The following is a 13,914-nucleotide window of genomic DNA, read 5'->3' as shown; positions in this document are numbered from 1 at the left end:
CAGCGTGTCCCGGATTTGGCAGTTGAGAGCTCTTTCAAGTGGGCTCCTATGTCTTTTTGACATCCCCTATCCTTTTTTGAGAAGATTTTTTACTTTATGACATGATAAGACAGGCCGTAGGCTTATCTTCCATTTTTCCTGCCCCAGCCCTGGAATCAACCATTTCTCTAAGGAATCCTGCTTCCTTTTATTAAAGAATATATTTAGAAGTGAATATTTAAGTGCTAGCTCTACTGGAGTGTCATTGTTTCTGTGCCTTCTTGGTGGATAGAGTTAGGATATAAAGGCATGTATAGTCATACATGCACACATACACATCCATATTTATTTTTATGGCTGTCTATCTGTATGTATATTAAAATCCATGAGACCTTCATTTCCAATCCAACACCACAAGTTTCCTTCTAGCCTTCCTTTTTCTGTATTTGTAACTTCTTTCTCCAACAGTGAGAAACCTGGTTCTCATTATCCACAGTATATTTACTTATTTGCTCAATTCTAGTAGTATATAAAATAGTTTCAGAATTACCAACTCATTCTCTTGTAAAAAACAAATTTTCTATATTTGTGTATACTTATGTTCATCTTGAGCCTTACAGTATATAGTGAAAATAGTATTTTCCAAAGTTAGTGAGGTTGGTTTTTTCTTTTCTGCCCCCATCATTGTGTCACTTATTTGTAATAGGTTCATGTGTTATTTTTATTAAGTTTTGGATTTCCCCTACATCCTATTTAATGTAACTATTCATTTATTTTGGGAGTATATGAAACCACCATGGTTCTAAATCAGACCTATTCAAAGAGATATGTTCTGAGTCACTACTCCTCATCCCAACTATTCCATTCCCATTCCCCTTTTCTTTCTACTGTGTTCCCACCTACCTCCAAAGATAACCAAACTCATTCGTTTTTAGTTTATCTTCCTGTATTTTTATGTGATGGATCATCAGATACATGTGTATTTTCTTATATCCCCTTCTTTCTTACTACAGATAATTTTTTTGATACTCTGCTTTATTTCACTTAATAATATAGTTGTGGCCGGGTGTAGTGGCTCACACCTGTAATCCCAGCACTTTGGGAGGCCAAGGCAGGCAAAAATTAGCTGGGCATGGTGGCGCACACCTGTAGTCCTAGCTACTTGGGAGGCTGAGACAGGAGAATAGTTTGAACCCAGAAGGTGGAGGTTGCAGTGAGCCAAGATAGCATCACTGGACTCCAGCCTGGGCAACAGAGCAAGACTCCATCTCAAAAAAATGTGTATATATATATATATATACACATACACATATATATACACACACACATATATATACATATATACATATATACACATATATAAATACATATATATAAAAGTATATATATATACACACATATTATATATATGTATATATATGTATATATATATATATATGTGTGTGTATATATATATGTGTATATATATATATATACAGTTGTCCCTCAGTACATGTGGGGCGTTGGTTCCAGGACCTCTGTGAATACCCAAATTTGTGCATACTTAAGTTCCTCAGTCAGCCCTGCCAAACCTGTGTATATGAAAAATGGTCTTCTGTATAGATGGGTTTTGTGTACTGAGAATACAGTATTTTTGATCCTTGTTTGGTTGAAAAAATCCACATATAAGTGGACCTGCACAGTTCAAACTCATGTTCTTCAAGGGTCAACTGTGTATCCTGGAAATTACTCCACATGTGTTCATAAAAATCATCCTCATCTTTTTTATAGCTGGATAGTACTTCATTTACATAAATATGATAGTTTATTACTATTACTAATACGATAGTTTATTACTATCATATTTATGATAGTAAATATGTATCATATATGATACATTTATAATTATATTTATATAAACTATGTACTATGGAGCTGTAAAAAAGATTTTAGATAGGCCCATTTACACTAGCTTCAGAGGAGACTAAATGCTTATAAATAAAGCCACTTCTGTACTCTATAAAAGTATTGTGTACTCTATTCTTTTATAGATTTACCAGAGGTTCTTTGGGCTACCTTCCTTACTTCCTCCATTACCTTTATGGGCTTTGGGTGTGTTTTTTTGTTGCAGAGAATCAGCTTCTTTTCAGACACTTCCATTGTCAAAGCAGAAAGATTGTTTACTCACCAGAAATACAGCTATTTACCTATGGTGGACTTTGCAAGAACTGTCTGTGCAGGTTGCTCTCTGCTCTCTGGAAACTCTAGTTGTAGTTGTAAGGAGAGATCAGCTCACGTCAAAGCCTGTAAAAAGAAGTGCTAGAAATAATTCTACTTTTGTTTTTTTTTTTTTTTTTTTTTTTTTTTTTTTTTGAGACGGAGTCTCGCTCTGTCGCTCAGGCTGGAGTGCAGTGGCGCAATCTCGGCTCACTGCAAGCTCCGCCTCCTGGGTTCCTGCCATTCTCCTGCCTCAGCCTCCCCTAGTAGCTGGGACTACAGGCGCCCGCCACCACGCCCGGCTAATTTTTTTTTGTATTTTTAGTAGAGACGGGGTTTCACCGTGTTAGCCAGGATAGTCTCGATCTCCTGACCTTGTGATCTGCCCGCTTCGGCCTCCCAAAGTGCTGGGATTACAAGCGTGAGCCACCGCGCCCGGCGAAATAATTCTACTTTTGAAGTATAAGCAGATATTATGTATTCTATTCCCTTATTCCTCTCACATCCCTGTTTTATGTTGAACCTTCATTTTTTTATTTTAGAATTTTAAAAATACCAAAATTAGCATGTTATAATTGAAGAAAAATTAAAAATGCAGATAAATAGGAAAAAATATTAAAATTATTCAAAATTCTACCAGAGATGTAGTCCCAGCTACTCGGGAGGCTGAGGCAGGAGAATGACGTGAACCCAGGAGGCGGAGCTTGCAGTGAGCCGAGATCGTGCCACTGCACTCCAGCCTGGGCGACAGAGCGAGGCTCCATCTCAAAAAAAAAAAAAAAATTCTACCAGAGAATACCACTGTTAATATTTTGATTTATACACTTCTAACCTTTTACTCATCTACATTTATTTGTATGACTCAGTATACGAATGCGAATTTGTATCCCTTTCTCTCTTTTAACATTTTTTAAATTTATTTTTTTCTTTCTTAATCATTAAAACCTATGAATCTCTCTTTTTAAACACATATTTTAATTCTATGTAGTACTCTGTAGCTTTTTTTTCTTTTTAAACTGTAGGTGAAGTATTATATCTGAGTCTCTTGTCCTCTGTTAAAAATCAAACTTTTCTAAGACAAACAATAGACCATTATACTTATCAGTTTCAGGTACTTTACAGGGTCTTATATCTTACAGTTTTTTTGTGTACAGGAGTATAGATTTCAGAATTATATAACCTAAGGAGTTGGGTGTGAAACTTTTGGGATATTTTGGTTGGGAGTTGGATTTATCTAATGTTTCTGGTTGTCTTGTCTTGTAGTTAAAATATACTCGTCCAGGGCTACCTACCTTCAGCCAGGAAGTACTACATAAATGGAAGACAGATATCAAGAAATATCATCGTATTCAGTGTCCTAACCAGGTGGTTCTTTCTCATTCATTTATTCAGTAAATGTTTATCAAGCATCTGCTCTTGCTTCTGTTATTTATTCCTTCATGACAAAATACCTGAACCTCAGTGGCTTAAAACAATTATTTTATTTGTTCACAATTCCATAGAGCGATAATTCTGTAAAGGCTCAGCAGGGCAGTTCTCCTGCGATATGTACCATCAGCTGGAATCGCTCATGAAAGTGCATTCAGCTGGAAACTCAGACTGGAATGTTCAAGATGGTTTCTGTGCAGCTGCATTTATCTGGGAGCTTGGCTGTCCATATGGCCTCTCTCTCTAGCAGAGTAGTTGGGCTACCAGCAGGGTACACAGTGACTGACTTCTCAGAGAATATTTTGAGATCATGAAAGCAGGGCTGCAGATCTTTTAAAATCTAGCTTCAGAATTTGCACAGCATGACTTCCATGGTGTTTTATTGATCAAACGAATCATGGGACTAACCCAGATTCACAGGAAGGGTAAATGGACTCCACTTCTTGATGGCAAGAGTGGAAGAGAATTTGCAGCCATCTTTATTTTTACGATTTTAAAAATATTTTTATTTTCTAGAGTCAAGATGAGGGAGAGAGAGCCATCTTTAAACTATCACAGCTATAGTAGATTCAGTACTTTGCAGAGGAGTAAATATAAAAGAAGTGGGAACACATTTGCACTAAATAAAGCAGATTAAAAAAAACTATATAATTTTCCATGTTTCTCTTCAGTGTCAGAGAAAGTACTGAGGGAAGGAAATGGCTTAATCTTTCCTAAACAACTTGTTCACCTTCCGTTTCTTTTCTTTTTAGCTTTCCTTGGCTTTCCTTCTTTTGCGGCTTACATGTATATTCTTTTTTCGTTTGGTTTGTGGCACAAATTATTGGTTTTCTTCCTTCAAGTGTGGAGTTGGTCAGTGTAAATGGCCAGATTGTTCAGAGAAGGGAGCTATTTGGCATAGTCTTCACACTATTTCTTCTCTTTTGCAGGGCTGTGAGGCTGTCTACAGTAGTGTATCTGGCCTTAAAGCTCACCTGGGCTCTTGTACATTGGTTTGTAACTTTTTAAACTTACTATCTTAACATGTCCTCTAAAATAGTCTGACGTGGAAGAGAATTCAGTTTAGGTGAACAGCTAGTTGTCCTGTTTACCATTATCTTCAGAGGCTGCTTTAGTTTTTTATGTCTCTAAGATTCTTGGTCTGGTATTGGGTGGGATGCCAGGGCATGTCCAAGACTTAGAAAAGATCACCATAGTCACAAGTCATTATCAATTTAAAGGAATTCGGAGAAAAATATTTTTGTTCTGAGTTCCTATCCCTGAATTCGAAGAGATTCAGCTCCTTGCATTTGAGCATCTCCTACACTGGGCCTGCCTTGTTTGGGTGGGCCTAAAACTTTGTAGAATCACCTTACATGTGCTTACCTGGATTGGTAAAGATCCTCTATACCCATCTGAACCATACTGGCCTCTGGGGATGGGAGGTGGGATAGGGTGTCAGGCTAACAGCCATTCACCTCACTGAATCTTTTCCATGTTGACCCAGGTGTCCTACAACCTACCAGCCATGGGAATTGCTGCCATTTTCCAATCTCCTCACACAAAATGAGCACCATGGAAACCTGAAGCTTCAGGAGGGGAGAGAAGTCTCAGTTCAGGGCAACAAGGGAGTTGTAGGCATCTAAACCAGATATGTCCAGGAATGCTTAGGAGTTTGTCATCTTGATCCTAGTTTCTGAGTCCTTAAACTAGGTATTATGGATGGCACTCTTCTAATTCTGGATTTTGAAGGCACTTTTTGCGACAGTGGATCATAGTGGGAAGAATTGTACATTGGTGCCTCTGGTGAATTTTGGGCATTTGATCATTTTGGGGGAGGAACCAGGACAACCTGGAAGTGAAGTGAAAGGAACATAGGAAGGTAGAAAGATGTGGCATATTACCTGAGAAAAAGTAGGGGACTTTCAGGTTGTGTTGAAGTAGGGTGGGTGATTGGAACAGAATTGCACTAGGATGGATTTATGTTGGTAATCATTCATCCAAGCTGGTTTTCCTAAATCTGTTACTATATTGGATCTTTTTCCTTCTTATCTTTGCTGAAGTAGAATTCCCTCTTTTCATCTCTAACAATCCCTACACATAGCCCAGGTATGTGTTTCTGAATTTACCAATAATTCTTTTTTGTTTCTCTCTTGGAAATAGGGAAACTTTGTGGCTGGAAAATACAAATGTCTTCTATGTCAGAAAGAATTTGTGTCAGAGAGTGGTGTCAAGTATCACATCAACTCTGTCCATGCTGAGGTGAGGTTTTTGTAATCCTGTGGGCCTGATATATAAGCCACAAGAGAGGTAGACTTTGTCCCTGTTGTTATGGACTAAGGCTGTCAAGGAAAGTATCTCTAAAGTGGCTACCAGAGACGTTAGAGTTAAAATATTCTCTAAACTTAGATATATAATTGTATTTTTCTGTGAAAGTATTTGAAGTCACTGTGAGGGGTGGGCGGGGTGGCTCATGCCTCTAATCCCAGCACTTTGGGAGGCCAAGGCAGGAGGATCGCTTGAACCCAGGAGTTTGAGGCTGCAGTGAGCTGGTTGTGCCACTGCACTCCAGCCTAGGCAACAGAGATCCTGACTAAAAAAAAAAAAAAAATCACTGTGACTGTAAGCATCCTTGAACTCTTTTTTTTTTAGACAGAGTCTCACTCTGTTGCCCAATCTGGAGGGCTCACTGCAACCTCCACCTCTTGGGTTCAAGCAGTACTCCCTGAGTAGCTGGGATTACAGGCACCTGCCACCATGCCTGGCTAATTTTTGTATTTTCAGTAGAGATGGGGTTTTGCCATGTTGGCCAGGCTGGTCTTGAACTCCTGACTTCAGGTGATCCACTTGCCTCGGCCTCCCAAAGTGCTAGGATTACAGGTGTGAGCCACTATGCCTGGCCTGAACTCTTCTAATTCCTTTAAATCCAATTAAGTCAAACATTTGGGAACCAGGTTGAGTTTACATGTTTGAAATTCTTGTTTCACAGTGATCTCTATACGTTCATGCCTTCTAGCATTCTAGTGTCTTCCGGCAACCCATTTTTAACACTGTTTAAAATACTGGATAAAACAACTAAAGGACATTATTGAGACAGTTGGGGAAATTTGAATGCTCACTATATTAAATAATAGTATTGTGTCAGTGTTAACATTCCCAAAGGTGATAGTTGTAGTCATGCAGGAGAATGCCCTTGTTCTTAGGCAGATATATGCCGAAGTGTTTAGGGATGAAGTATTATGATGTCTGCAACTAACTTGCACATAGTTCAGCAAAAGAAAGAAGGAGGGAAGAAGGAAGAGAGGAAGGAGATTAACAATGGTAAATTTGATTGTTCATTGAACTGTTACAACTTTTCTGAAGGTTTGTAATTTTTCAAAGTAAAAAAATTGTAAAATTGTGTATAAAAATGCTTTAAAGTTCAGAAGGTCAAGGGTTTTCTCTTGGGGAAGGTTTTTTAGTAATAGAGGTGAACAGAGAAATTGTTTATGATATAATTAAATAGTCCTACTACAACAGCTTAGGAATACAATTTGCATTCTCTTGGAATATCTTACTGCAGAAACTATTGCTGCCTGATGTGGAAAAATAAAGGGAACACCTTTATTTATTTTCTGCCCTCAAATTTGGTAGTACTTAACAATGTGAGCTTTAATTACTTCCATAAAATTTGGTTTCTGTTGCTTTACTGGCATAAGCTTTCAGAATCCCTAGCCAAAATCTGAGATGTCTTCTGAAGGCAGTCATATCTTTTTAGTAATAATAGCATATCTTTTTTTGCTTTAGGAAGTATTTAAAAGGTAATTATTGGCCGGGCACGGTGGCTCACGCCTGTAATCCCAGCACTTTGGGAGGCTGAGGTGGGCAGATCACCTGAGGTCAGGAGTTCGAGACCAGCCTGGCCATCATAGTGAAACCCCGTCTCTACTAAAAAGTTAGCTGGGCGTGGTGGCAGGCACCTGTAATCCCAGCTACTTGGGAGGCTGAGGCAGGAGATTTGCTTGAACCCGGGAGACGGAGGTTGCAGTGAGCCAAGATTGTGCCACTGCACTCCAGCCTGGGCAACAGAGCAAGACTCTGTTCAAAAAAAAAAAAAGGTAATTATCTCCTGACAAAATCTGGCCTTTATATAGTTAAATGGTTTGTCTATTTTCTTCCTAAAAAGTTAAAACCAACAGAGTTGGAACCAACAAATTTCACTTGGTTTGGGGCATGCTCCCAGGCATTTGTTTATTGATTTATGCCTCTATTTATGAATTTTGTGGGTGGTAAAACATCTTTACCCTGTTTCTTCCTCCCTCCATCACATTTTCTTACACTACTTTTTTTTTTTTAACAGAAAATTTCAAACACATGAAAGTAGAGAAAATAGCATAATGAACCCAGTATGCTGTCAGCCATCCTCAGCAATCATCAGTGTATGGCCAATCTTGTGTCATTTATAACCTCACTTTTCTCCTCCCTTAAAGGCTTACTTTAAAGCAAATTCCACATATAATTTCAGCTGTAAGTGCTTCTTTCAATATGTATCTGTAAGAGATAAGGACTTTTGAAAACATATGACCACAAACATTATTATACCTAAAAAAGTTAAGAATTTTAATATTATCATATATCTAGTTATTATTTAAATTTCCCTGATTATCTTATAATGTTTTTTCAGAGTTGATTTATTCAAATTAGGATCTAAAACAAGGTCTAAATATTGCATTTGTTTGTTTTAATCTAGAGCAGCACTATCCAAAAAAATGTACTATGAGCCATGTATGTAATTTAAAATTTTCTAGTAGCCACATTAAAAAAGTATTTTAAAAAGATGAAATTGTTAATAATTTATTAAGCCCAATATATCTAAAATTATTTTTAACATGTAAATCAATTATTGAGATATTTTACATTTTTTTCATAGCAAGTCTTTGAAATTTGGTGTATATTTTACATGAAAGCATATCTTAATTTGTTCTACTCACATTTAAACACATCACTTACCAAATGTGGCTAGTGGCTATCTCATTGCATGGTGCAAGACTAAAAGCTTCCTCTTCCTTTTTACAAATTTGCCATTTATTGAAGAAACCGGATCACTTGTCACATACATGTACCCACATTCTGGAATTTTGCTGATTGCACCCTATGGTAGTATTCCTCTATTCTGGCTATTTCCTTTTTTGCTTTTTATTGTTGTTGTTTGTTTTTGAGGTACAGGGACCACTGCAGTGGAGTCTTCCAGTGGGGCAGAGAGATTGGGCTCAACTCCCTATTCTGGCTTTTCCTATGAATTGGTAGATTTAAAAGATTGAACAGATCACCTGATAAGATTGAAGGTCTTTCTTTTTTGGCAAAAATACTTTATAATTGGATTTCATGTCCCCTACCCCTTAATTTTTTAAAGTGAGCCTCGAAAATGTTAAGTAATTTCCCCATGGTCACGTATCTAGAAACAGAGCTGGGATTTGGACCCAGGGGGCCTGGCTGCAAAATTTGTGCTCTTAGTTACGATGCCATCATGGAATAAAAATCTCCTATGGCTCAGTGTGTTACACCTCATGATGAGATTTATACTCAGGAGATATAAGAGTGGGATGATGCTAAGTAAACGGACTTTGTAGATCATTTGTTAAAGTCCCTAGAATTACGCCTTACAAAATGTATGCTTATAATAGCTGCTCTGTATTGGATTTCTCCATCTTAAAATATAGAATCCTGAGGCATGGTTCCATATCTGTTTCCTTCTTACTGTGTTCTGCCCTAATCATGCCTTTTTTCCATTCTTCCTCCACCTTTCTTTATGTTCTTCACTATATTTTCGACTGGATGACATTTCTATTTTGCCTCTCTAGGACTGGTTCGTTGTAAACCCAACAACAACCAAAAGCTTTGAAAAGCTGATGAAGATAAAGCAGCGGCAGCAAGAAGAAGAAAAGCGGAGGCAGCAGCACAGGAGCAGAAGGTCTCTAAGAAGGCGGCAGCAGCCTGGCATTGAGCTTCCCGAGACAGAGCTGAGTCTTAGAGTAGGGAAGGATCAGAGGAGGAATAATGAGGAACTGGTAGTGTCAGCCTCCTGTAAGGAACCAGAGCAGGAGCCAGTGCCAGCACAGTTCCAGAAAGTAAAGCCCCCAAAGACTAATCATAAACGAGGAAGGAAATAGGCAGTCAGTGTAAAAGCACTCCTAGGAAAGCAGATGTGATGCTGTTGTCACGGGGACCTGTGCTGGGAGGACTGAGTGAAGATTCTTTCAGCGTTTGTGTAAGGCTGTGACTTTCTCAGCTCCTTCCTCCTGTGTAAATTTCACTGTCTTCCCTTCTTACACTTTGATTCCCCCCTCCCCTTTTAGTAGGTTTTCTTGCTATTCCTCGTCAAGTCCTCTTGTTTTTTTTATCTTGCCCAAAGAGCTCCCTCACAAGGCTCTTGCCCTGTACAAAACTAAGAAAACTTTTTGGTTGTCCTTTCCTTCCTGGGGTATAGAATGTTCTTGGAAGCTCCATTGATTTAGTAGCTGCTCCATCATCTAGCTTGTGAAACCATTCCAAACTAATTTTTTAAAACCATAACTGTTTAGTCATTTTGTATTTGTGATATAACAAGTCTAGAAGCTAGAATTGTTGTCATTCACATAATAAGATTACACTGTCTCCTTGGGAAACAAACTTTATGGAGGCTGTTTGTCCTCTCAATATGGTTTTAAGATTGAAAGTAAGAAAATGGATTTAGGATGAAAAATCTAGAACTACCCTATGCTGTTTATACTGGGAAATGCTTTGTACCAAGTAGCAATGACTAGACCCACAGACATGAAAAGCAGCCTTAGGAGTAACATGACCCAAACATTAAAATGACAGGAAAGAGAAAGTAGAAGCAGCAATAAATACTGCCCCAACTTTCCTGGAGCCTGAGGCCTCATCCATAGCTATGATCACTTGCCCTCTGAAGCTTATTTTTGCTTCTTTGGTTTTAAGAATTGAGAAGTATCACATTGCCCCTGATGTTTTGACAGTCTCCTAGTGCTCCTGGTAGTGCCACTAAAGGAAAACCAAGGTGCGCATTCCTTCTCCCTGGACTTTACCTCACTTGTTAGTCTACGCCCCACTGTTTTCACCCATCCCCTTAGCCAACTTCTGTCTTTTTGAATTTTCTGAGAATATTGTCCTATCCTCTTTTATATATGGAGTTCTCTCCTCTTTATATCCTGAGACTTTGACACCAGATGTAGATATTTATCTGGAGCTGGAAAGAAAAATTCTTTTTCTGTACCTCATGCCTACCTGGTAATGTTTAATGGGTTATTTCTCTTTGAGGGTGGTGGCTTTCTCTGGAACATGGTTAGAGCAGCTTTGTTGTCGTGTTTCTGGATTCTCTTCCCCGTTTTGCATAAATATTGGTCTTATATATTCTTGCCTATTTTGTGGCATATGCCACATAAAAAATGAACCCTGATATAGACAAGTACTACCTTTTCAAATTCTGAAAGGCTATTACCACTTTAACTCTTTGTGCTCCTCCAAATAGCTTTAAAATGTGGGCTTTTGTGAAGACCACTTTCAAACAAGGGAGCACTGAAACCTGAATTGGATACTGCCAGAATAGGTAGTTATGAAACAAGTTAAGGACATGGTATATGCACTCTGCATTTTCATTGGCAGTGTGCCCTTAAAGCCCTTTCAGTAGATGAGGGTTGTCAGGGAGGAGAAATGAAGAAGCTATATTAATTTCTGGTGAGTAAGACCTGGGGAATGTTTGGCAATGACAAAAGAAATAAATGACTCTCGGAAAGATGTTTCCAGTGTTCTTTGACGCCGACCTGCTGCATGACTTCTTGACACTGTATGGGGGTAAGAAGATGGCTAGAGATGGGGGTGAGTTTGAAATAAATTCCACATGTAGTTGTCTCAGTAGTTCTTTGGTTCCTGAATTATGCTGGTTAAAATGAGTAGTTTGAGATTAAAGTGAATTAGTATAGGAAACTTGCCCAGTTTCATCCAGGGACCCCTTGCAGGCATTCCTTTCCTTTTTCCTGACCAAGACCAGGGATCAGCAGGACTCATTATAGACTATTCTAATCACAGTATTGAGTTTTAAAGTTTTTTCTTTTTTTAATTCATTAGACTAACAAACTAAGTTTGACTGTATTACGAACTTTCATACATGGTTTGGAATGCAAATTGGTACAATCACTTCAAAAGTGATTTGGCTGTATCTAGCAGAGTTGAAGATGTGTACCCGAAGACTTAGCAGTTTCTCCCCTGGGTATACACAGAGTAACTCCTCTTGTCCAGGCATACCAAGAGACACAGAAAAGAATGATTATTGCAGTACAGTTTACAATAGAGAAATACTGAAAACATGTATCAGAGATCTACTTTCACCTTTGCAAGTTACGGGATTATAGAACAAATGGCTAGACTGTATTTCCCAGTTATCCCCCTTCCCTCCACTCTCTAGTGAAGGAGAAGCCAGCTAACTCCTTTCCCATGGAATGTGAGTGGAGTGATGAATGCCACTTGCAGGTTAGAACTTTTGAGTGGGTGTACCTCCAAGCTTTCTTTACCCTTCCTCTGGCTAAATGCAGATGATGATGGGGCCCTAGGAGATGGAAGAACACAAAATGGAAGATATCTTGAGTCCCTGAATCACCTCCTGAAGGAGAGCCACTTGCCAACCAGGAACATGTATCTGAGACTATTAAGTGAGCAAGAAATAAATGTCTGTTATTTGAGACATTATACATTCTTGGGTCTCTTTGTTAGCCTACTCTAATAAACAATAATTATCCATTATCAGGATGGATAAATTGGGATATAGTCATACAGTAGAATACTATACAAGCTATAAAATTGAGTAGGGTTTCTTGTATCATCATGAATATGTCTCAGTGTCTGGGGCCAGGCACAGTGGCTCACACCTGTAATCCTAACGTTTTGGGAGGTTGAGGCTGGAGGACCGCTTGAGCTCAGGAGTTCTAGACCAACCTGGGCAATGTGATGAAATCTCATCTCTACAAAAAAATAAAAAAAATTAGCTGGGCATCGTGGTGTGCACCTATAGTCCCAGCCAGTTGGGAGGCCGAGATGGGAGGACTGCTTGGGTCCAGGAGGTCGAGATGCTGCTGTGAGCTGTGATCACACTATTGCACTCCAGCCTGTGTGACACAGTGAGACCGTCTCAAAAAATATAAAGAATATTCTGCACATCTCCTTAAAAGAGAACATTTTAGAAATTTACTCGTTTCATCTTGATTCTTCTCTCTTCTCATAGCAAATCCATTGGCAAGTCCTGTCTACCACCAACTACATTTTGAATCTGTTCACTCTACTACTGCCATTCCAATCTAAGCCATCATTACCTCTTGCCTAGACTACAGTATCTTCCTAATTGGTTTCCTTCCACTTTTTTCTGGCTTGGATACACTCCACCTAACAGCTGTAGTTTTTAAAATTGTAAATCAGACCTCATTCACCTGCTAAAGTCCCTCGGCCTATGCCTCTGTGCTCAGAACTCCTGCTAGCCTTAATAGCCTCATCTTCCTTTCCTCCACCCATGTTCTGTGACCATTCCTCAACTATACTTCACACACACACCTTTCTGTTCCTTGAACCTACCAAGCTTATTGCTATCTTAAGGCATTTGCATTCACTGTTGCCTCTGCCTAGAATAGTTTCTTCCCCAGTTTTTGCATTGTAGGCTTCATTTTAGCAATCATAGCAGGTCTTAAATTTCACCTCAGAGGTCTTTTCCATCTAAACTCACTTTCTATAACATAACCCTGTGTAATTTTCTAAATAGCAAAGCAGACAAAATGCAGATTGAAATCTTAGTTGGCCAACTTGCTGCTCACTTAGAGGTATGGATTTCAAGGTATGAAATCAGTTATCATTCAACTTTTAATGTCTTCAAGCCCTCACCCTGGAAGGGACAGCCACAAGCAGTATACCATATCCATTACCTGGGATGTTAAGTAAAAATGAACTGAGATCAGGTGGAAGTTACCCACTCCTGAATTAGATAATCAGGACACCAGTGGCAGGAGGGGAATTAACAGAAGAATTAATATGCTTCCTACTTTCCAATTTTTTATCAGCCTTAGAAATATATTGTCTTAGGGTTTTTATGTCCAGAGAATAAGCCTTCAAGTTTGTCTTGGATACCATGCTTTCCTTGTTCAGTGTTTCTGTATTTTCAGCTCACAAATTGAGATTTAGGTTAAAGTACCTGCATGCTAAAATCCTAATTTCTGCATTAAAACTAGTTTTTATTATTTGCACGTGTGAGTAAGACATTTAAGAGTGGTAACAGAAGAGTGATGAAGTGGAAAATGTGTTACATTGGAACAGTAA

The 13,914-nt window shown here is 38.7% G+C and overlaps 1 protein-coding gene across 7 annotated transcripts in view; it reads left to right on the top strand.

The window, feature by feature from the left end:
• The window catches only part of ZNF512 (zinc finger protein 512), a 39,502-nt gene extending 28,149 nt beyond the window's left edge, over nt 1-11,353 (top strand). For 5 of the 7 annotated variants that reach the window (XM_055253758.2, XM_063623855.1, XM_055253757.2 and 2 more), the window contains 4 exons: nt 3,439-3,540; nt 4,533-4,595; nt 5,746-5,844; nt 9,423-11,353. In XM_055253758.2, the coding sequence (XP_055109733.1) occupies nt 3,439-3,540; nt 4,533-4,595; nt 5,746-5,844; nt 9,423-9,731 (573 nt within the window). In that variant the 3' untranslated portion in view covers nt 9,732-11,353. Of the gene's footprint in view, nt 1-3,438; nt 3,541-4,532; nt 4,596-5,745; nt 5,845-7,921; nt 8,400-9,422 lie in introns of those variants that run through there. The other 2 variants (XM_063623857.1, XM_063623856.1) reach the window with 1 other exon arrangement.
• Nucleotides 11,354-13,914: the final 2,561 nt, after the last annotated feature.

This window comes from Symphalangus syndactylus, chromosome 18 (assembly GCF_028878055.3).
Source record: "Symphalangus syndactylus isolate Jambi chromosome 18, NHGRI_mSymSyn1-v2.1_pri, whole genome shotgun sequence".
In the NCBI taxonomy this organism is placed as follows: domain Eukaryota; kingdom Metazoa; phylum Chordata; class Mammalia; order Primates; family Hylobatidae; genus Symphalangus; species Symphalangus syndactylus.
This window is presented reverse-complemented; position numbering and strand designations above follow the sequence as displayed.